The 24686-nt window shown below is 49.3% G+C and overlaps 1 protein-coding gene across 1 annotated transcript in view; it reads left to right on the forward strand.

Annotated features, from left to right (window-relative positions):
• The window catches only part of pomt2 (protein-O-mannosyltransferase 2), a 242484-nt gene that overhangs the window by 189349 nt on the left and 28449 nt on the right, over window positions 1-24686 (forward strand). The window contains exons 16-18 of the mRNA XM_086002508.1: window positions 4169-4240; window positions 7860-7919; window positions 23447-23552. Coding sequence (XP_085858634.1) covers window positions 4169-4240; window positions 7860-7919; window positions 23447-23552 — 238 coding nt within the window. The remainder of the gene's footprint in view (window positions 1-4168; window positions 4241-7859; window positions 7920-23446; window positions 23553-24686) is intronic.

The following is a 24686-nucleotide window of genomic DNA, read 5'->3' on the forward strand; positions in this document are numbered from 1 at the left end:
AGGAAGAGACTTCTAGTTTTGTAGCTCAGGAACTCTTCCGTTTCAAAGTAAACTCTTTCCTGATTTTTTTTTTGAATCTGGACCGAAGGTGATAGATTAACTTTTTTGTTTGTTTTTTGGTTAAAGGGGTGGGTGGGTGGGGGCGGCAAAGATTCTTGGCCAGGGGGAAATGAAAGAAATTAAACTTTTCCAAATAAAAACTAGATACAAAAAAAAGTTTAGTAATATTGTTTAAAAAAAACAGCCCTTTAAACCCCCCCCCCCCCCCCAACCCGGAGCTCCTGACCTCCTCTCTATCTCCCCCCCCCCCCCCCCCCCAAACAGCGATCTTGAATACCTCTCTTCACCCCCCCCCCCAGAGATCCTGACCTCCTTCACCCCCCCTCCCCAGAGATCCTGACCTCCTCTCTCCCCCCCCAGAGATCCTGACCTCCTCTCTCCCCCCCCCCAGAGATCCTGACCTCCTCTCTCCCCCCCCCAGAGATCCTGACCTCCTCTCTTCCCCCCCCCCCAGAGATCCTGACCTCCTCTCTTTCCCCCCCCCACCAAACAGCGATCTTGAACACCTCTCTTCACCCCCCCCCCCAGAGATCCTGACCACCTCTCTTCCCCCCCCCCCCCCAGAGATCCTGACCTCCTCTCTCCCCCCCCAGAGATCCTGACCTCCTCTCTCCCCCCCCAGAGATCCTGACCTCCTTCACCCCCCCTCCCCAGAGATCCTGACCACCTCTCTTCCCCCCCCCCCAGAGATCCTGACCTCCTCTCTCCCCCCCCCAGAGATCCTGACCTCCTCTCTCCCCCCCCAGAGATCCTGACCTCCTCTCTCCCCCCCCAGAGATCCTGACCTCCTTCACCCCCCCTCCCCAGAGATCCTGACCACCTCTCTTCCCCCCCCCCCCCAGAGATCCTGACCTCCTCTCTCCCCCCCCAGAGATCCTGACCTCCTCTCTCCCCCCCCAGAGATCCTGACCTCCTTCACCCCCCCCTCCCCAGAGATCCTGACCACCTCTCTTCCCCCCCCCCCCAGAGATCCTGACCTCCTCTCTCCCCCCCCCAGAGATCCTGACCACCTCTCTTCCCCCCCCCCCAGAGATCCTGACCTCCTCTCTCCCCCCCCCAGAGATCCTGACCACCTCTCTTCCCCCCCCCCCAGAGATCCTGACCTCCTCTCTCCCCCCCCAGAGATCCTGACCTCCTTCACCCCCCCTCCCCAGAGATCCTGACCACCTCTCTTCCCCCCCCCCAGAGATCCTGACCTCCTCTCTCCCCCCCCCAGAGATCCTGACCTCCTCTCTTCCCCCCCCCCAGAGATCCTGACCTCCTCTCTTTCCCCCCCCCCCAGAGATCCTGACACCTCTTTCTCCCCTGCCCCCCCCCCCAAGAGATTGTGACCTCCTCTTCCCCCCCCCCCCCACCTCCCCCCAAGATCCTGGCCTCCTCTCTCTCTCCCCCCCCCCCCCCCACCCCCCAGAGATCCTGACCTCCTCTCTCTCCCGCCACCCCCCCCCCTCGCCCACCCCGAGATCCTGACCTCCTCTCTTTCCCCCCCTCCCCCCCAAGAGTTCCTGGCCTCCTCTCTTTTCTCCACCCCCCCCCCCCACCCCCAGAGATCCTGACCTCCCCTTTCCCCCCCCCCAGAGATCCTGACCTCCTCCCCCCCCCAACCCCAGAGATCCTGACCTCACCTTCCCCCCCCCCCGCCCCCACTCCCCAGAGTTCCTGAACTCCTCTTTCCCCCCACCCCCAGAGATCCTGACCTCCTTCCTCCTTCCCTCCCCCCCCCCCCCCAACAGAGTTCCTGGCCTCCTCCCCCCCCCCCCCCCCCTTCCCCACAAGAGTTCCTGGCCTCCTTCCTCCCTGCCCCCACCTCCCAGAGTTCCTGACCTCCTCTTTCCCCCCATCCCCCAGAGATCCTGGCCTCTCTCTCTCTCTCCCCCCCCCCCCCCCCGGAGTTCGCCTTGCACTATCACCAACACCAAAGCTGGTCAGGCAGCATCTGTGGAGAGAGAAACAGAGTTAACGATTCAGGTCGATGACCTTTCATAACTGCAAGATGTTCGAGATGTAACCGGTTTTAAGCAAGTGTAGGGGCTGGGAAAGGGGGGAGGTGAGGAATGAACAAAAGGGAAGGTCTGTGATAGGGTGGAAGGCAGGAGAGATTAAATGACAAAAGGCGAAAGGAGATGGTAATGGGACAAGTCAAGAAACAAAAAATAGGTCTAGAGGAGGTGTAAATGGGAATATCAATCATCAGCAACAGCTGCTATCTGAAAAAATTGGGCAGAGGTTATGATCTGAAATTGTTGAACTCAATGTTGAGTCCAGAAGTAAAGAGCCTAATGGAAAGGTGAGGTGCTGTTCCTCAAGCTTACGTTGAGCTTCGTTGGAACAGTGTATGAGGCCGAGGTGGGAGTGGGGCAGAGAATTAAAATGACAAGCGACCGGAAGCTTGAGGTGATGCTTGCAGACTGAATGGAGGTGTTCCGTAAAGCAGTCACCCAATCTGCATTAGGTCTCCCCATTGTAGAGGAGACCGCATCGTGAGCAGCAAATACAGTATAAGTAAATCGCTGTTGTACCTGGAAGGAATGTTGGGGCCCTGGACGGTGGGAAGGGAGGAGTTAAAGGGCAGGTGCTGTATCACCTGCGCTTGCACGGGAAGGTGCCGTGGGAAGGGGAGGGGGTGTTGGGGATGGTTGAAGAGTAGACCAGGGTGTCGTGGACTGAACGGTCCCTTCGGAATGCTGAAAGGGGAGAGGAGGGGGAAGATGTGTTTGGTGGTGGGATCACTCTGGAGGTGGCGGAAATGGCGGAGGATGATCCGTTGAATATAGAGGCTGGAAGGTGAGGACAAGGGGAACCCTATCATGGTTCTAGGAGGAAGGGGAAGGAGTGAGAGCAGAAGTGCGGGAAATGAAACCGACACGGTCAAGAATAAATACATACATATTCACTTCTTCGCTGCATGTACCAGGATAGGTAAGTTGCCATTGGGGAGTGGGAACTTACTGAACAATGTCTCCAAAGAGCTTTTTCTCACTGTTGCATCCCACGAATTACATACTCCTCCATCATAGAAATGTTACAACAACTTGCATTTATACAGCGACTTTAAAGTAGAAAACCGTCCCAAGGTGCTTCACTGAAGTGCAATCGGACAAAAATGACTGAGCCAAAGAAGGAGATGTTAAGCTTGGTCAAAGAGGTAGGTTTTAAGGAGCGTCTTGCAGGAGGAAAGAGAGGTGGAGAGTTGGAAATGTTTCGAGAGGGGATTCCAGAGCTTAGGGCCCAGGCAGCTGAAGGCAAGGCTGCCAATGGTCGCAGCTGGTGGGGTTGGGGGGGACGGGCGGAGATTGCTGGAGGAAGTTACAGAGATAGAGGGGGGTGAAGCTATGGAGAGATTTAAACACAAAGATGAGATTTTTAAATTGGAGGCATTGGAGCTGATGTCATTCCCCTACTTTGTAAATACAGAGGCAAAATATTTGTAAGCACATTTGCCAATCCAATCTTAGGCCCTTTGACTATCCTCTTGCTTTTTGATGTGCTTGCAAAAGCTTTTATTACCTTTTTATATTTGCCAACATGTATAGTGTTGGCTTATTCTGCAGTTGCCTTGTTGAAAATAACTTGAAGGTTTTGTGTCAAATTTTGGGAAGATATTGTGGCTCTTGTGATATGGTGATTTAAAATCTCTTAAAAGGACATTGCCCAGTGATATCTCCCTGTTGGATGATGGGTCTATTCTAATGTACACGGGATAAATTCTACAGAAAGAATGCAGAAGATTGTATTGATGGTGGTAATCTGAGAAAACATACCAATCAGGAATTACAAGGAACCCCCATGGATTACCCAAACTACATCCTGCGCTCACAAGATCGCCAAACCCTAAAACTTTTCCAGACAGCTGATCCAGGAATGCAGCTGTGGAGTATCTTTAGCAGATGGCAATCTGTCTCTCGGCATATTGAAAGGACTTTTACCGTACATGGTATGGTGGCACAGTGGTTATGTTATTGGAGCAGTAATCCAGAGGTCAGGACGAATGATCCGGAGACATGAGTCAACTTGTCTGTAAATCTCAAATGCACAGGTCTCCAGATTGAAGACCCAGGCACCCATGCTCTGGAAGGCATCTAATAACTTTATTCTGCTTTTTCTGCAGGGTAATAGTGGGCTAAAACCAAAAGACAATGAGCTCACTTCAAAACCCTGGCACTGGCCAATCAATTATCAGGTAATAAACTGTTTCTATTGCGCTCCGCGCTCTGTTCACACTGCAGGAGTCTGTCCCTCTTTTGAGGAACACACAGAGCATGCAAAAAAAATGACCTTCCCTCTTGTGTCAGTGCATTTTCCTTAACTCTGTTAGTTAATATTCCTATTGTTCACTCCGACTCTTGGTCCCGGTTGCAACAGATCGAGTGTAGGATTTATTTTAGTTAGATTGCTCACATTTCAAAGAAAATTATTTTCATGACACTGGAAAAAGTAAGGAAAGAGGAAGTCACTTCATCCACGGATTTAAATCCATTTTTGAATTTAGAGTGTGGCTGCATGGCATGTGGCAATCAACATCAATGATTTGGATGAGGGAACCAAATGTAATATTTCCAAGTTTGCTGATACAAAGCTACGTAGGAATGTAAGTTGCGAGGAGGATGCAAAGAGGCTTCAAGGCGATTTAGACAAGTTGAGTGAGTGGGCAAATACATGGCAGATGCAGTATAACGTGGATAAATGCAAAGTTATCCACTTCGGTAGGAAAAACAGAGTATTATTTAAATGGTGATAGATTGGGAAATGTTGATGTACAGAGGGACCTGGGTGTCCTTGTACACCAGTCACTGAAAGCAAACATGCAGGTACAGCAAGCAGTTAGGAAGGCAAATGGTATGTTGACCTTCATTGCAAGAGGATTTGAGTACAGGAGCAAGGATGTCTTACTACAGTTATACAAGGCCTTGGTGAGACCACACCTGGAGTACTGTGTGCAATTTTGGTCTCCTTACCTAACAAAGGATATACTTTCTATAGAGGGAGTGCAGCGAAGGTTCACCAGACTGATTCCTGGAATGACAGGACTATCTTATGAGGAGAGATTGGGTTGACTAGGCCTGTATTCACTAGAGTTTAGAAGAATGAGAGGTGATCTCATTGAAATGTATAAAATTCTGACAGGGCTAGACAGGGTAGATGCAGGGAGGATGATTCCCCTGGCTGGGGGGGTCTAGAACCAGGGGTCACCAGACTGGTTCCTGGGATTGGGGGTTTGTTCTATGAGAAGAGATTGAGCAGACTAGGTGACATAAATCTTGTCCTATATTTTCTCGAGTTTAGAAGAATGAGAGGTGATCTCATTGAAACATACAAAATTCTTACAGGACTTGATAGGGTAGTTGCAGGGAGAATGTGTCCCCTGGCTGGGGAGTCTAGAACCAGGGGTTTCAGTCTCGGAATAAGGGGTCGGCCATTTTGGACCGAAATGAGGAGATATTTCTTCACTCAGAGGGTGGTGAATCTTTGGAATTCTCTACCCCAGAGGGCTGTGGAGGCTCAGTCGTTGAGTATATTCAAGACAGAGATCAGGATACGGGGTAGAACATTTAGGACTGAGATGAGGAGAAATTTCTTCACTCAGAGGGTGGTGAATCTTTGTAACAGCTGTGGAGGCCAAGTCACTGAATATATTTAAGAAGAAGATAGATAGATTTCTAGACACAAAAGGCATCAAGGGGTATGGGGAGAGAGGGCGGGAATATGGTATTGAGATAGAGGATCAGCCATGATATTGAATGGTGGAGCAGGCTCGAAGGGCCAATGGCCTACTCCTGCTCCTATTTTTCTATGTTTCTAAGAGGCTTCAACAGGCTAAGTGAGTGGGCAAGAACATGGCAAATGGAATATAATGTGGAGAAATGTGAAGTTATCCACTTTGGTAGGAAAAATAGAAAAGCAGAGTATTTTTTAAATGTTGAGAGATTGGGAAATGTTGGTGTTCAGAGGGACCTGGGTGTCCATGTACATGAATCACTGAAAGTTAACATGCAGGTACAGCAAACAATTAGGAAAGCAAATGGTATGTTGGCTTTTATTATAAGAGGATTTGAGTATAAGAGTAAAGATGTCTTACTGTAATTATCTCAGGCCCTGGTGAGACCACACCTGGAGTATTGTGTGCAGCTTTCTAAGGAAGGATATACTTGCCATAGAGGGATTGCAATGCAGGTTCACCAGACTGGTTCCTGGGATGGGGGGATTGTCCTATGAGGAGAGATTGAGTAGACTAGGTGACATGAATCTTGTCATTCATGTGGAAATGATTTATGAAGTAATACTGGGCGGCCTGCTGGTGGCGCTGTCCAGGGAGAGTATAAATACTCGGGCATGGGCCCAGCTTGCTCAGGACATTCTTTAACAGGAACTAGTGAAGGACAACGAGATCTCCATGTTGAAAAACAGTTGATTAAAGCCTTGTTTAATACTCGGACCAAGTGCCGAGTAGTTTTCTTACGTCACTAGGCCTATATTTTCTAGAGTTTAGAAGAATGAGGGGTGATCTCATTGAAACATACAAAATTCTTACACGGCTTGACCGGGTAGATGCAGGGAGGATGTTTCCCCTGGCTGGGGAGTCTAGAACCAGGGGTCACAGTCACAGAATAAGGGGTCGGCCATTTAGGACTGAGATGAGGAGAAATTTCTTCACTGAGGGCGGTGAATCTTTGGAATTCTCTACCCCAGAGGGCTGTGGAGGCTCAGTCGTTGAGTATATTCAAGACAGAGATCGATAGATTTTTGGATATTAAGGGAATCAAGGGATATGGGGATAGTGCAGGAAAGTGGAGATGAGGTAGAAGATCAGCCATGATCTTATTGAATGGCGGAGCAGGTTCGAGGGGCCAAATGGCCAACTCCTGCTCCTATTTCTTATGTTCTTATGCCTCAGTCGGGGGAGGGCGGTGGACAGGAGGGAGGGGCGAAGTGTCTAGTTGCAATGCTCCAGGCATTGTGTGTGTGTGGCAGGCTTGATGGAGCAGCTGTTCTTTTCCTGCCCATCATTTTTGTATGTAAGTATAGGCATTCACACTGAGGAGGAATTCCCCCAATTGTGTTGAGACGATTGCTTCATTCCCCTACCCTGGCAACATACTCCTGGGGCTTCAGTTGTGCCGAATCTACTGATTTCTTCTTTGACATGGGTCTGGGCGACGCCATCACGAGGCGCTCAATCCGTGTATGCAGGCTCCTCGACTGGCTCACTCATTCACTGAAATTCATCTATAGCGTCCTGGCCCAAAGGTATTCAGGCCCATAGCTGTCCCAGGCTCCAAGTCCGGACTCCCTCCAGCCAAGTGACAGGTCACTTTGTGATGAAAATCACTCATTTGCCCTCTGGCTGAATCTATCAGTTGTTTGCCCAATGGGAACTTGGTCCTGACAGCTCAAGGTAACTTGCCCTATTCAATTACCAACAAATGACAACAGGACTTCCCAGTATGGGAGAGGAAAAATAGGGAATGAGTTTTTGGAACCTGCACACAGTACTCCAACTGCTGCCTAACTAAAAGTCTTGTACAAGCTCAAAATTATCTCTCTGCCTCTAAAACCAAAGGTTCAGTTTGCTTTTTATGGCCTTATTTACATGCGTGCCATCTTTTAATGGCCTGTTTTTCTGCACATGAAGGGGCCCTATACATCTACGCAACTGGAAGTGTATATTGCCATTCCCTATTTTTACTTTCAAATATTTTTCTGCATTGAACAGCATCTGCCACCTGTCTGCCCATCCTGCGAGCTTCCTGCAGCCTGTGCAATGTGACTTGGGTCATATTCTTTGTGTCTTGTTTTTACAGGGCCTTCGTTTCTCTGGGACGAACGAGACTGAATATCGAGTTTATTTGTTGGGGAACCCTGTAAGTACTCAACAACGGCCTATGCGTCATAGAGTCATAACGGCACAGAAGGAGGCCATTCAGCCCATCGAGTCTGTGCTGGCTCTCTGTAGAGCAATCCAGTCAGTCCCATTCCCCTGCTCTATCCCCGTAGCCCTGCAAGTTTATTTCCCTCAAGTGCCTATCCAGTCTCCCCTTGAAAACATTGAGGGGGAGAAATTGGGTTGTTAGTGCCTCCCGTTATCGCCCTAAGATTGACCTTGTAAGGGGTGTAGTGCAGATTCACCAAAATAACATCTTGAGGGGTTAAATTGTGAGGACAGGTTGCGTAAACCTGGCTTGTATTCCCTAAAGTTTAGACGCTTGGGTGATCTGAACAAAGTCTTAAAATAATAAAGGGATTCAATAGATCCGATAGAGAAATTATTTCCTCTGGTGGGGGAATCCAGAACAAGGGGGCACAATCTTAAAGTTAGAGCCAGGCCGTTCAGGAGTCACTTTTCACACACTGAAAATCTGAAACTCGCTCCCCCAAAAGGCTGGAGCTTTCAAAGCTGAGCGATAGATTTTTGTTGGGTAAGTGTGTCAAAGGCGGGAAAAGCGGCGGATGAACAGGGGCTTGTTTCTGACACGGAAGAATCTGAAAAAAATTCTACATCTAAAAAAGTGATGTCAGCTAAGTGGTGGAACCTGAGGATCTACAGCTAAGAGGTTCACGTAATCCAGGATAACCATGGGAACCTTTGTCACCTATTGCACCCTTGAACAAAAATGTTGATGTATTCAGCCCAGCATCCTCTTTCAGCTGGTCTGCCCTAGCTGGCGATGTCGAGGCCCAGGAGTAAGATTGAGGCTCAGGAGTAGGGACGGAAGGAGCAGCGAGGTCGGGATCCGGGAGCGAGGACGAGGCCCGGGAGCAGGGACGGGAGGAGCAGCAAGGTCGAGGCCCAGGAGCAGCGAGGCCAGGAGCACGGTCGAGGCCCAGGAGCAGGGACGGGAGGAGGAGCGAGGTCGGGACCCGGGAGCGAGGACGAGGCTCAGGAGCGATGTCAGGACTCGGGAGCGAGGACGAGGCATGGGAGCAGGAGCGAGCGAGGACGAGGCCCGGGGTGAGGATGGGACCCAGGAGCGAGGATGAGCCCAGGCTGCATGGTCGAGGCCCACGAGTGGCACAGCGTAGACCAGCAGCAGCGGGGCCGGGGCCCAAGGAAGATGCACTACGGGCCAATAGCGAGGTCGGGAGGATAACACTGCATCCTATTAAACCCAGGTAGAGAGGAACTGCGGCAAGGAGGGAGAACAGTAGGGTGTGTGTGTGTGGCCAATGTAGCAGAGCCTGGTCTCCAATCGTCTTGGATCCCCTTGCCATTGACCAAGACCTTGTTCTGTCAAGCCCGTGTGGTAGCTGGTGTGCTACAGCCACCCCACGATAAAAAAAATTCACGCACAGGCATCTTCCACCCTTTAAAATGAAGTTCGGGACCTGGAACGTCAGGACCCTCCTGGACAACCCGAACAGCGACAGACAGGAACACCGTACTGCTATTGTCCAGGAGCTCGGACGTTTCGACATAGACATCGCCGCCCTAAGCGAGACCCGGCAGGCAGGGGAAGGCCAACTCAAGGAGCAAGGCGGTGGTTACACCTTCTTCTGGAAAGACAATCCTGAAGAAGAACACCGCCTCCATGGGGTAGGCTTCGCCATAAAAAATGAGCTAGTTGGACGTCTCGGAGACTCCCCTTGCGGAATAAACGAACGCCTCATGACTCTTCCGCTCACCCTAGCCCAGAACCAGAGCGCTATGGTCATCAGTGCGTACGCCCCAACACTGGAAGCCACAGACGAGACCAAAGAGGAATTCTACATTAAAGTCACCAAGGAGGATCAACTTAACACCAGAGTTGAAAAGGACACAGGCCCCTGAGGAGGTGTGATCAGCAGAGAGGGGGTAGGGAAAACCAACTCCAACGGTACCCTCTTCCTGTCGAAATGCTTAGAACATGGCCTTGTCATAACCAACACCTTGTTCCGTCAGAGAGACAAGTACAAGGCTTCATGGCAACACCCTCGCTCCAAGCACTGGCATCTGCTGGACTACGTCATCGTCTGAGCGAGGGACCGCAAGGACGTCCGCATCACCCTCGCCATGACAGGAGCTGATGACTGCTGGACAGACCACCGCCTAATCCGCTCTGTCATCACCATCAATGTAGCCCCAAAACAGCAGCAGCAACAGAAGCAATGCCGCAGGAAAATCAACGCTGGAGCACTCAAAGACCCCGCTAAGAAAGCCCTATTCAGCCTGCGCCTCACAACCAACATGACGACTCCCAGTGATGCAGAGACAGAGTGTCCACAGCGCCTGGTCTGCACTCAAGGCCTCCATAATCAGCACCTGTGAAGAGACGCTCGGTCACTCGAGCAGGAAACACCAAGACTGGTTCGACGGGAATGACCAGGAGATCCTGGAGCTAATAAGCCTCAAGCGCAAGGCATTCCTGATCTGGAAACAGCGACAGAACTCGAGAGCAAGAAAGCAGCTCTACAGGCGCCTGAAGGCCGAGGCCCAACAAAAAACTCACGACCTAAAGAACAGATGGTGGGTGGAGAAAGCGCAGGAGATCCAGCAGTTAGCCGACAACCACGACATGCGTGGATTCTTTAACGCAGTCAAGACCATCTATGGCCCAAGCACCCAAGGCCCTTCCCCACTGCGGGCCAAGAACGGCGAGGTACTCATCAAGGACAGAGGCAGTCGGTGCCCGCTGGAAGGAGCACTTTGAAGACCTTAACCGAGACTCTGTCTTCAACGCGAGAGCCCTCAACTCCATCCCGCAACATGCTACCCGCCACCACCTCAGCACAACCTGAGCCTGGCATCAGGTTGAAAAGGCCATCCGACAACTGAAGACCAACAAGGCCTCGGGAGCAGATGGAATCCCCGCCGAGGCACTAAAACATGATGGAGAAGCACTATTGGCGCGAATCCATGAACTCATTTATTTTGAAGGAGGAGAACATGCCAGGGGATCTCAGACGCCGTAATTGTGACCATCTTCAAGAAAGGTGACCAGTCCAATTGCGGTAATTACAGAGGAGTTTCCCTGCTGTCTGCCACAGGGAAAGTCATCGCAAGAATCCTCCTCAATCACCTTCTCCCAGTGGCTGAAGAGCTCCTCCCAGAATCGCAATGCGGATTCCGCCCACTAAGGGGCACAATGGACATGACCTTCACCGCACGTCAAATACAAGAGAAATGCAGGGAACAGCACCAACTGCTGTACATGGCCTTCTTTGACCTCACAAAGGCCTTTGACACTGTCAACCGTGAGGGATTATGGAGTGTCCTCAAATTCGGCTGCCCTCAAAAGTTTGCCACCATCCTCCGCCTGCTTCACGACGACATGCAAGCCGTGATCCTGACCAAGGGATCCACCAAAGACCCAATTCACGTACGGACCGGGGTCTAGCAAGGCTATGTCCTCGCACCAACGCTCTTCTCGATCTTCCTTGCTGCAATGCTCCACCTCACCCTCAGTAAGCTCCCTGCTGGAGTGGAGCTAATCTACAGGACAAACGGGAAACTGTTCAACCTCCGTCACCTCCAGTCCACACCAAAGTTCATCCCATCCTCTGTCATCGAATTATTGTATGCAAACCACGCTTGCGTCTGCGCACACTCTGAGGCCAAAGTCCAAACCATCGTCAACACCTTCACTGAAGCGTACATAGAAATGTAGAAATATAGAAGATAGGAGTAGGCCATTCAGCCCCTCGGGCCTGCTCCGCCATTCAATGAGATCATGGCTGATCATCCAAACTCAGTACCCTGTCCCTGCCTTCTCCCCATATCCCTTGATCCCTTTAGCCTTAAGAAATATATCTAACTCCTTCGTGAATATATTTAATGAATTGGCCTCAACTGCCTTCTGTGGTAGAGAATTCCACAGGTTCACCGCTCTCTGGGTGAAGAAATTCCTCCTCATCTCTGTCCTAAATGGCTTACCCCTTATCCTTAGACTGTGACCCCTGGTACTGGACTCCCCCGCCATCGGGAACATCCTTCCTGCATCTAGTCTGTCTAGTCCTGTTAGAATTTTATAAGTTTCAATGAGATCCCCTCTCAGTTTTCTAAACTCCAGCGAGTATAAGCCCAGTCGACCCAATCGCTCTTCATACGTCATTCCTGCCATCCCAGGTATCAGTCTGGTGAATTTTTGCTGCACTCCCTCCATGGCAAGAACATCCTTCCTCAAATAGGGCGACCAAAACTGTACACAATACTCAAGGTGTGGTCTCACCAAGGCCCTGTACAACTGCAGCAAGACACCCTTGTTCCTGTACTCGAACCCTCTCGCTACGAAGGCCAACATACCATTTGCCTTCTTAACCGCCTGCTGCACCTGCATGCTTACCTTCAGCGACTGGTGCACAAGGACACCCAGGTCTCGTTGCACTTTCCCTTCTCCCAATCTATTGCCATTCAGATAATAATCTGCCGACCTGTTTTTGCCACCAAAGTGGATAACCTCGCATTTATCCACATTGGACAGATGCATGGCAGATGCAGTATAATCACCCAACCTGTGCAAATCATACTGGAGTTTCTCAGCATCCTCCTCTCGGCACACACGCCCACCCAGCTTTGTGTCGTCTGCAAACTTGGAGATATTACATCTAGTTCCCTCGTCTAGATCATTAATATATATTGTGAATAGCTGGGGTCCTAGCACCGATCCCTGCGGTACCCCACTAGTCACTGCCTGCCACTCGGAAAAAGACCCGTTTATTCCAACTCTCTGCTTCCTGTCTGCCAACCAGTTCTCTATCCAAGTCAGTACCTTGCCCCCAATCCCATGAGCCTTAACTTTACATGCTAATCTCTTATGCGGGACCTTATCGAAAGCCTTCTGAAAGTCCAAATACACCACATCCACTGGTTCTCCCTTATCTATTCTACCAGTTACATCCTCAAAAAATTCCAGTAGATTAGTCAAGCACGATTTACCTTTTGTAAATCCATGTTGACTTTGTCCGATCCTGTCTCTGTTTTCCTAGTGCTCTGCTATTACATCTTTTATAATGGACTCTAGCATTTTCCCCACTACCGATGTCAGGCTTACCGGTCTATAATTCCCTGTTTTCTCTCTACCACCTTTTTTGAACAGTGGGGTTACATTAGCTACCCTCCAATCCTTGGGAACTGTTCCAGAGTCTCTAGAATTTTGGAAGATGACCAGCAATGTATCTACTATTTCTAGGGCCACTTCCTTAAGTACAAGAGCATGGGCCTTACACTAAACATCCGTAAGACAAAGGTCCTCTACCAACCTGCCCCCGCCACACAGTACTGCCCCTGATTATCAAAATCCACGATGAGGCCTTGGACAACGTGGACCACTTTCCATACCTCAGGAGCCTACTGTCAACAAGGGCAGACGTCGATGACGAAGTCCAGCACTGCCTTCAGTGTGCTAGTGCAGCCTTCGGTCGCCTGAGGAAGAGAGTGTTTGAAGACCAAGATCTCAATCCTGACACCAAGCTCATGGTCTGCAGAGCAGCAGTGATTCCTGTCCTCCTGTATGCTTCAGAGACATGGACCATGTACAGCAGGCACCTCAAAGCACTGGAGAGGTACCAACAACGCTGCCACCGCAAGATCCTGCAAGTCCATTGGATAGGCGCACCAATGTTAGTGTTCTTGCTCAGGCCAACATCCTCAGCATTGAAGCTTTGACCACGCTCATAGGCTCCGATGGACGAGCCACATTGTCCGCATGCCCGACTCCCAAAACAAGCGCTCTACTCGGACCTCTGACATGGCAGGAGAGCCCCAGGTGGGCAGAGGAAACACTTCAAGGACAACCTCAAAGCCTCCTTGAAAAAGTGTAACATCGCCACCGACACCTGGGAATCCCTGGCCCAAGACTGCAGAAAGTGGAGGAGAAGCATCCGGGAATGCGCCGAACATCTCGAGACTCTTCACCGGGCGCAAGCGGAAGCCAAGCGCGAACAGCGGAAGGAGCGCACGTCAGCCCAAGCACCCCATCCACCTGCCCCTTCAACCACCGTCTGCCCCACTCATTGCAAAACGGTAGCATAGTCGTTATGTTACTGGACTCATAATCCAGAGGCCTGGACTAATGATCCAGAGGTGCGAGTTCAAATCCCACCACCACAGCTGGGGAATTTAAATTCAATTAAATAAATCTGGAATAAAAAGCTAGTATCAGTAATGGTGACCATGAAATTGTCATAATGGAAGGAAATCTGCCCTCCTTACCTGGTCTGAACTTGACTCTGAAATGGCCTAGCGAGCCACTCGGTTGTACCAAACCACTACGGAAAACAATACTAAGAATAAAACCAGACGGACCACCCGGCATCGACCTTGGCACCGACTTTGGACACATTACCTCACCCAGCCCAGTCGACCCTGCAAAGTCCTCTTCACTAACTTCTGGGGATTTGGGCCAAAATTGGGGGAGCTGTCACACAGACTAGTCAAGCAACAGCCTGACAGAGTCATACTCACAGCTTCATGCCTCCCAGACTCCCATAGTCATCCCTGGGTATGACCTGTCCCACAGTTCGGACAGACCCACCAGAGGGGGTGACACAGTGGTATACAGTCAGGAGGCAGTGACCCTGGGAGTCCTCAACATTGACTCTGAATCCCATAAAGTCTTCATGGCTTCCGGTCAAGCATGGGCAAGGAAACCTCCTGCTGATGAATCAGTACTCCTCCATGTTAAACACCACTTGGAAGAAGCACTGAGGGTAGCAAGGGCACAGAATGTACTCTGGGTGGGGGACTTCAATGTCCATCACCAAGAGTGGCTCGGTAGCACCGCTACCGACCGAGCTGGCCAAGTCCTGAAGGACATAACTGCCAGACTGGGCCTGCAGCAGGTGGTGAGAGAACCAACACGAGGGAAAAACCTGCTTGACCTCGTCCTTGCCAATCTATCTGTCGCAGATGCATCTGTCCATGACAGTATTGGTAGCAGTGACCAATGCACAGTCCTTGTGGAGGCCAAGTCCCGTCTTCACGCTGAGGACACTGTGGCACTACCACCGTGCTTAGTGGAATAGATTCCGAACAGATCTAGTGGTTCAAAACTGGGCATCCATGAGGTGCTATGGGCCATCAGCAGCAGCAGAATTGTATTCCACCACAATCTGTAACCTCATGGCCCGGCATATCCCTCACCCTACCATTACCATCAAGCCAGGGGACCAACCCTGGTTCGATAAGGAGTGCAGAAAAACATGTCAAGAGCAGCACCAGACATACCTGTTGGGGATGCTGCAACACAGGACTACATGCATGCTAAACAGCGGAAGCAGTATGCTATAGACAGAGCAAAGCAATCCCACAGTCAACGGATCAGCTGAAAGCTCTGCAGTCCTGCCGCATCAAGTTGTGAATGGTGGTGGACAATTAAACAACTAACTGGAGGAGGAGGCTTCATGAACATCCCCATCCTCAATGATGGCAGAGCCCAGCATGCAAGTACAAAAGCCAAGGCTGAAGCGTTTGCAGCCATCTTCAGCCAGAAGTGCCGAGTGGATATCCATCTCAGCCTCCTCCTGAGGTCCCCACCACCACAGAAGCCACTCCTTCCAGACTGTGTGCCACTGTGCCACCACCCCTGGTGGGTTTGTCCTGCCGGTGGGACAGGACTTACCCAGGGATGGTGATGGAGGAGTTTGGGACATTGGCTGAAAGGTCTGATTCTGTGAGTATGACTATGTCAGGCTGTTGATTGACTAGTCTGTGCGACAGCTCTCCCAATTTTGGCACAAGCCCCCAGATGTTGGTGAGGAGGATTTTGCAGGGTCAACTGGGCTGGGTGTGCCGTTGCCGTGTCCGTAGCCGGTGCTAATGTCGATGCCGGGTGGTCCATCCGGTTTTATTCTTATTATTGTGTTTCGTAGCGGTTTGTTGCAAGCTGAGTGGCTTGCTAGGCCATTTCAGAGGGCAGTTAAGAGTCAACCACATTGCTGTGGGCCTGGAGTCACACATAGGTCAGACCAGGTAAGGACGTCAGATTTCCTTCCCTAAAGGACATTAGTCATTTTCGGGTTGGCAGGCTGTAATTAGTGGGGTAGTGCAAGGATCAGTGCTTGGGCCTCAGCTATTCACAATCTATGTCAATGATTTGGATGAGGCGACCAAATGTAATATATCCAAGTTTGCTGATGATACAAAGCTGGGTGGGAATGTAAGTTGTGAGGAGGATGCAAAGAGGCTTCAAGGGGATATAGACAGGATAAGTGAGTGGGCAAGAACATGGCAAATGGAATATAATGTGGAGAAATGTGAAGTTATCCACTTTGGTAGGAAAAATAGAAAAGCAGAGTATTTTTTAAATGGCGAGAGATTGGGAAATGTTGGTGTTCAGAGGGACCTGGGTGTCCTTGTGCACGAATCACTGAAAGTTAACATACAGGTACAGCAAGCAATTAGGAAAGCAAATGGTATGTTGGCCTTTATTACAAGAGGATTTGTGTACAAGAGTAAAGACTTGCCCAGAACCTTAAACCTGTGTTCTCTAGTCCTTGTACCATCAACTCGTGGGAACGGCCTTTCCTCGTCTAGCCTATCCAAACCCGTCATAATCTTGTACACCTCTATCAAATCACCCCTCAACCTCCTTTGCTCTAATGAAAACAAATCCAGCTTCTCCAACCTGTCCTTGTAGCTAAGATCCCCCCTCCCCGGAACCATTCTGGTAAATCTCCTCTGCACCCTCTCGAGGGCCTTCACATCCTTCCTAAAGTGTGGTGACCAGAACTGGACGCAATACTCCAGTTGTGGCCTAACCAGCGCTTTATAAAGATTCAGCATAACTTCACTACTTTTGTACACTCTACCTCTATTTATGAAACCCAAGTGCTAATCACTCTCTCAATATGTCCTGCCACCTTCAGGGACCTTATCACATTAACTCCTAGGTCCCTCTGTCTCTGCACACTCTTTAAAACGGTGCCATTAAGTGTATATTGCCTCTCCCTGTTCCTTCTCCCAAAATGCATCACCTCACACTTCTCTGTATTAAATTCCATCTGCCACTTGTCTGCCCATTCTGCTAGCCTTTCTATGTCCTGTTGCAGTCGATTGGTATTATCCTCACTGTTTGCCACACCCCCAAGTTTGGTGTCATCGGCAAATTTAGAAATTCTACTCTGTATTCCAATATCAAGGTCATTTTATATCAAAAAAAGCAGTGGCCCCAGCACTGACCCTTGGGGAACACCACTGTCTACGATCGTCCAGTCAGACAAACAGCCATTTTATCATTAAACCTGCTGATAAGGGTGTTGCTGTTGTTGTTTGACGAACCGACCTCTACCGTGCGGAAGCTGAACGCCAACTCTCCAACACCTCCTCCTACCTCCGCCTGGACCATGACCCCACTAGCAAACATCAAGCCATTGTTTCCAAGACCGTCACTGACCTCATCTCCCCTGGAGATCTTCCCTCCATGGCCGCCAACCTCATAGTCCCCCAACCCCGCACAGCCCACTTCTGCCTCCTTCCCAAGATCCACAAACAGGACTGCCCTGGTAGACCCATCGTTTCAGCCTGTTCTTGCCCCATGGAACTTATCTCTTCCTATCTCAACTCTATTTTTTCTCTCCTTGTCCAGTCTCTTCCCACCTACATTCGCGACTCTTCCGATGCCCTCCGTCACTTTAACAGTTTCCAGTTTCCTGGCCCCAACTGTCTCCTTTTCACTGTAGACGTCCAATCACTCTACACCTCCATCCCCCACCAGGACGGCCTGAGGGCGCTCCATTTCTTCCTTGAACAGAGGCCCGACCAGTCCCCATCCACCGCCACCCTCCTCCGCCTGGCTGAACTTGTTCTCACATTGAACAACTTCTCCTCTGACTCCACTCACTTCCTCCAAATTAAAGGTGTTGCTATGGGAACCTGCATGGGCCCTAGCTATGCCTGCCTTTTCATGGGATATGTGGAACATTCTTTGTTCCAGTCCTACTCTGGTCCCCTCCTTCACCTCATTTTCCAGTACATCAATGACTGTATCGGTGCCGTTTCCTGCTCTCGCCCTGAACTAGATAAGTTCATTCACTTTACTTCCAATTTCCACCCTTCCCTCACCTTCACATGGTCCATCCCCGACTCTTCCCTTCCCCTCCTTGACTTCTCCGTCTCCATTTCTGGCGATCGGCTTTCGACAAACATCCACTACAAGCCCACTGACTCCCACAGCTACCTGGACTACACTTCCTCCCACCCCGCTTCCTGTAAGGACTCTATTCCATTCTCCCAGTTCTCCGTCTCCGCCGCGTCTGTTCTGATGATGCCACCTTCCTTTTTCCTCAACCGAGGATTCCCCTCTACTGCGGTTGACACGGCCCTTGACCGTGTCCGTTCCATTTCCCGCACTTCTGCTCTCGCCTCTTCCCCTCCCTCCCAGAACTACGATAGGGTTCCCCTTGTCCTCACTTCACCCCACCAGCTTCCACATTCAACGGATCATCCGCCGCCATTTCCGCCACCTCCAATGTGATCCCACCACCAAACACATCTTCCCCTCAGCTCCCCGTTCAGCATTCCGAAGGGACCGCTCCCTCCACGACACCCTGGACCACTCCTCAATCACCCCTAACAGCCCTTCTCCTTCAAGCAAGCGCAGGAGATGCAACACATGCCCTTTTACCTCCTCCCTTCCCACTGTCCAGGGCCCCAAACACCCCTTCCAGGTGAAACAGCGATTTACTTGTACTACTTGTAATTTAATATACTGTATTCGCTGCTCACGATGCGGTCTCCTCTACATTGGGGAGACCAAACGCAGATTGGGCGACCGCTTTGCGGAACACCTCCGTTCAGTCTGTAAGGGTGACCCTGAGCTTCCGGTCGTCTGTCACTTTAATTCTCCACTTCACTCCCACTCTGATCTCTCTGTCCTCGGCCTCTTACACTCTTCCAATGAAGCTCAACGTAAGCTCGAGGAACAGCACCTCATCTTTCGATTAGGCGCTTTACAGCCTTCCGGACTGAATATCGAGTTCAACAATTTCAGATAATAATACCTGCCCCCATTTTTCATGCTGTATGATTTTTGCCATTCCCATTTACAACATTTTCACAGTATGTTCTTTCAATTGCTTCCTCCCCTCCTACCCCCCCCCCCCCTTACCCTGTTTCTGCACCTGCTTAATATCTGTTACATCTCCAGCTTTTTCCAGTTCTGATGAAGGGTCCCAGACCTGAAACTTTAACTCTGTTTCTCTCTCCACGGATGCTGCCTGGCCTGTTGAGTATTTCCAGCATTTTCTGTTATTTCAGATTTCCAGCATCCGCAGTATTTTGCTATTATATTAGCCATTTACCACAACTCGCTCTTTTCTGTCCTTAAGCTAATTCCTTATCCAAGCTGCCACTGACCCACCTATTCCTTGAGCCTCAATTTAGTTAACCTGCCTTCTATGCGGTACTTTGTCAAACGCCTTCCTTAAATCCATGTAGACAACATCCATTGCATTCCCTTCATCAATCCTGTCTGTTACTTCATCAAAAAATTTAATTAGATTAATCAAACATGATCTGCCTTTTACAAATCCGTGTTGGCTCTCCTTAATTAGCTTAAACCTCTCCAAGTGCCTGTTAATTTTTTCCTTGATTATTGTTTCTAAAATTTTACCCACCACTGATAAACTAACTGTAGTTACTAGGATTGTCCTTACACCCTTTCTTGAACAATTGTCACATTTGCCACTTTCCAATCCTCAGGCACCTCCCCCGCATCTAGGGAAGATTGGAAAATTATGGCAAGCCCTTCCACTATCTCCTCCCCCAATTCCCTTAGCAACCTGGGATGCAAACCATCTGGACCAGGTGACTTATCCACTCTAAGCATACCCAGTCTTTCTACTACATCCTGTCTATCAATTATCACCCCTTCCATTGCTGCTGATATTTTGTCAGCATCCACCTCCTTAGTAAACACATACAAAGTACTCATTGAGTATTTTAGCCTTGCCCTGCGCCTCTAAGCATATAACACCTTCTTTGTCTCTAATAGGCCCCACCCCGCCTCTTACTACCCGCTTACTGTTTACATGCCGGTAGAAGATTTTTGGGTTCCCTTTTATGTTAATTGCCATTCTACTCTCATTCTCTCTTTGCCAATCTTATTTTCATTTTCACATCCCCTCTCAACTTATTGTATTTGGTCTGGTTCTCCCTTGAAGAATTCACCTGACATACATCATACACCCTCTTTTTTGTTTCATCATCTTCTCTATCTCCCTCGTCATTCAAGGAGCCCTTGCTTTGGTTCCCTTACTCTTGTTGGAATGTACCTAGCCTGTACTTGGAACATCTCCTCCTTAAAGATCGCCCATTGTTCTGTTAGTTTATCCTGTCAGTCTTTGGTTCCATTTTACCCTGGCTAGGTCCTTTCGCATCCCATTCAAGTTAGCCCTATTCCAGTTTAGAAGTTCCACTCTAGATTGTTCCTTGCTCCTCTCCATTGCTAATCTAAATCTTATGATACGATGATCACTCGTACCCAAGTGTTCTCCCACAGACACTTGGTCGACCTGGCCCACCTCATTCCCCAACACCAGATCCAGCAATGCCTCCTTCCTAGTTGGGCCAAGAACATACTGGTCAAGGAAATTCTCCTGAACTCATTTCAGAAATTCTTCCCCCTCCTTTCCCTTTATCCTAGCATTATCCCAATTGATATTTGGGTAATTAAAGTCCCCCAATATCGCCACTCTAGCTCTTGTATATCTCTGTGATTTCCCTGAAGATTTGCTCTTCTACCCCCCTCTCACTATTTGGAGGCAAATTTAGAAATTCTACTTTGTATTCCAATATCCAGGTCATTCATATATATCAAAAAAGCAGTGTCCCAAGCACTGACCCTTGTGTATAGGTTTGGTCTCCTTACCTAAGGAAGGATATACTTGCCATAGAGGGAGTGCAACGAAGGTTCACCAGACTGATTCCTGGGATGGGGGGATTGTCCTATGAGGAGAGATTGAGTAGACTAGGCCTATATTCTCTGGAGTTTAGAAGAATGAGAGGTGATCTCATTGAAACATACAAAATTCTTACAGGGCTTGACAGGGTAGATGCAGGGAGGATGTTTCCCCTGGCTGGGGAGTCTAGAACCAGGGGTCACAGTCCCAGAATAAGGGATCAGACATTTAGGACTGAGATGAGACATTTCTTCACTCAGAGGGTGATGAATCTTTGGAATTCTCTACCCCAGAGGGCTGTGGAGACTCAGTCAGAGTATATTCAAGACCGAGATCGATAGATTTTTAAATATTAAGTGAATCAAGGGATATGGGGATAGTTCAGGAAAGTGGAGATGAGGTAGAAGATCAGCCATGATCTCATTGAATGGCGGAGCAGGCTCGAGGAGCCGAATGGTCTACTCCTGCTCCTATTTCTTATGTTCTTTTGTTCATTACAGCCTTGGCCCAAATGGGGACAAAAGAGCTGAATTCCAGAGGTGAGGTGAGAGTGACTGCTCTTCACATCAAGGCAGCATTTGCCGGAGTGTGGCATCAAGGAGCCCTAGTAAAATTGAAGTCAATGGGAATAGGGGGGGGAAAACTCACCACTGGTTGGAGTCAACATACATTGAACAAAGGAAGATGGTTGTGGTTGTTGGAGGCCAATCATCTTAGCCCCAGGACATCGCTGTAGGAGTTCCTCAGAAGAGCAAATCAGGGCAGTGTCCTTGGCCCATCCATCTTCAGCTGCTTCAATTACCTTTCCTCCATTAGGTCAGAAGTGGGGATGTTTGCTGATTATTGCAGTGTTCAATCCCATTCGCAACTCCTCATAATGAAGCAGTCCATGCCCACATGCAGCAAGACCTGGATGACATTCAGGTTTGGGCTGATAAATGACAAGTAACATTCGCGTCACAAGTGCCAGGCAATGACTATCTCCAACAAGTGAGCGTCTAACCACCTCCCCTTGACATTCAATGCCATTACCGTTGCTGAATCCCCCACCATCAACATCCTGGGGGTTACCATTGACCAGAAACTTAACTGGACCAGCCACACACACACTGTGGCAACAAGAGCGGGTCAGAGGCTGGGTATTCTATGGCGAGTGTCTAACCTCCTGACTCCCCAAAGCCTTTCCACCATCTACAAGGCACAAGTCAGAAGTGTAATGGAATACTCTCCACTTGCCTGGATGAGTGCAGCTCCAACAACACTCAAGAAACTCGACACCATCCAGGACAAAGCAGCCAGCTTGATTGGCACCCCCTCTACCACCTTAAACATTCACTCCCTCCACCACCGGCGCACTGTGGCTGCAGTGTGTACCATCTACAAGATGCACTGCAGCAACTTGCCAAGGCTTCTTCGGCAGCACCTCCCAAACCCGCGACCTCTACCACCTAGAAGGACAAGGGCAGCAGGCGCAGGGGAACACCATCACCTTCAAGTTACGCACCATTCTGACTTGGAAATATATCGCCAATGCTTCATCGTCACTGGGTCAAAATCCTGGAACTCTTTACCTAACGGCACTGTGGGAGTACCTTCACCACACGGACTGCAGCGGTTCAAGAAGGTGGCTCACCACCACCTTCTCGGGCAATTAGGGATGGGCAATAAATGCTTGCCAGCGATGCTCACATCCCAGGAACGAATAGAAAATACAGCCTCTGACTTGGCCTTGTAGCTGTGGTGTTAAGCTTCTGATCACTCAGAACCCCAGAGATGCTAATGGCGGTGGACTCGGCGATGGTGTAGGTTATGGCAGACGGCTGGTGCTTGTTACCTAGCACTTGTCTGACACGTTGCACATCAGCCAAAGCCTGGATGTTATCCAGGTCCTGTTGTGGAAATGGGCTGCTGCATTATCTGAGGAGATATGAATTGAGCTGAACACGGCGGAATTGTCAGTGAACAGCCCCACTCCTGACATGATTGAGGGAAGCTCATTGATGAAGCAGCTGAAGATGGTTGGGCCGAGGATGCTTTCCGAGGAACTCCTACAGTGATGTCCTGGGGCTGTGATTAACCTCCAACAACTGGACCTTGTGTCGGGTAAGACTCCAGACACACAGGTTTTCCTTTGTGTCGGGTAAGACTCCAGACACACAGGTTTTCCTTTGTGTCGGGTAAGACTCCAGACACTCAGAGGTTTTCCTTTGACTCCAATTGTCCTCTGCTTTAAGGCGCCTTGGCAGCATTCGACCAAATATGGCACCTTGACGTTGGGTACTGCCGGAGATGCTGGCTCCCGTGTCCAGGACTTCTAATCTGCTGCATTTGTGGGGTGAGGGGAGCCAAACCTTCCCACAGCCTTGTCCTGAAGGATTGTTAAACGTGAGCGGTACTGATCCTACAGTTCAATTACCTTGAGGCTGTTGGGTGAAGTAATGGCAGTCTCTGCAAATCTTCCTGCCCCGCCTGTCATGTGCTCTGTGAATGTTTCAGAGATGCTACTCTGCGATAGCCACACTCTGTCAAAGGTAAGAAATTCTCTGCACTGGGGCTAATTGTGCTTTCCCCTGTTTAGGTGATTTGGTGGCTGAATCTGTCCAGCCTTGTTCTCTACCTGTTTCTCTTCAGCATTACAGCAGTCTACTTGCAGCGAGGATATCAGCCAGTTCATCGAGTCAAAGGTCAGCAAACCGATAAATTACTGCGTTATCGCATTGTATTCCAGGTCCGTTTGAATGTTAAGAACTGTGATACCTCACTTTTTAAATTAAAGTTGGGAGATCTCCTGTGGCATTAGTCAGAGACCCACAGGGTTCACAACTCCACTGAAGACTCGCAAAGACCTTTATTGAAGATCTCCACAAAATGTTTTTTTTTTAGTTTGGTTCCTGGAACATCAATAATGTTTGCTTATCCGCTATCCACAGGTAGATCAAAAACTACCAGTCACATAAATCAATCTCTGTCTCATGGGGGAAGCTGGGCATTTGGCCATCCACACAGCTAGACCATGTTATGTAGGTCTTCAGTTATTTTTTCAGCCAGAATGTACGTCTTTATCTCTTTCACAACCAGGCACAGTAGTCAGCTGGGTGTGGTTAAACCTACTTCATTTCAGCATAGGGGTGGTTTAGTCAAGGCTAACCCATCACTGCCAGATACAATATCAAACTGGCAAGATATCACGGGTATATCTACATTCCCTTTAATACCATGTGCCTCAAATTTTTTAACTCTTGTATGTGGCACCTTGTATGTCTGTCTTCTGACGATCCATGGGATTCCTCTGAGAAGTGACAACACGGAAACAGGCCATTCAGCCCAACCAGTCTGTATTGCCATTTACCCTCCACACGAGGAAATAGTTTGAATAACATTTACCTACCCTGTTCCCATATCTCTTCATCCCCTTTTCCATCATTCACCTATCCAATCTTAACTTGAATATTGGCATAGGTTCTGCTTCAACAACTACTGAAGTAAATTCCACATCCTCGCCACTCTGTGTAAAGACATTTCTCCTGGTCTCTATTCTAAATCTGTTGCATTTAATCTTGAATTAACGTCACTCGTTCTAGACCCTCAACAACTGGGAACAGTCTGTTTCTACCTACCCCGTCACATCCTTTCACAATTTTAAACACTTCTATCATATACCCTGTAATCGATGTTCTAAGGAAAAAAAGCAGAAGCATCCTAGTGAATCTGTGCTGTACCCTCTCTAAAGCCTTAATATCTTTCCTATAGTGTGGAGCCCAATACTACCCACAGTTCTCCAACTGAGGTCTTACTAAGGTAGTCGAAGGATGAGCTCT

The sequence above is a fragment of the Somniosus microcephalus genome, chromosome 12 (assembly GCF_052327205.1).
Source record: "Somniosus microcephalus isolate GS21.2 chromosome 12, FLI_Smic_1.0, whole genome shotgun sequence".
Classification (NCBI taxonomy): Eukaryota; Metazoa; Chordata; class Chondrichthyes; order Squaliformes; family Somniosidae; genus Somniosus; species Somniosus microcephalus.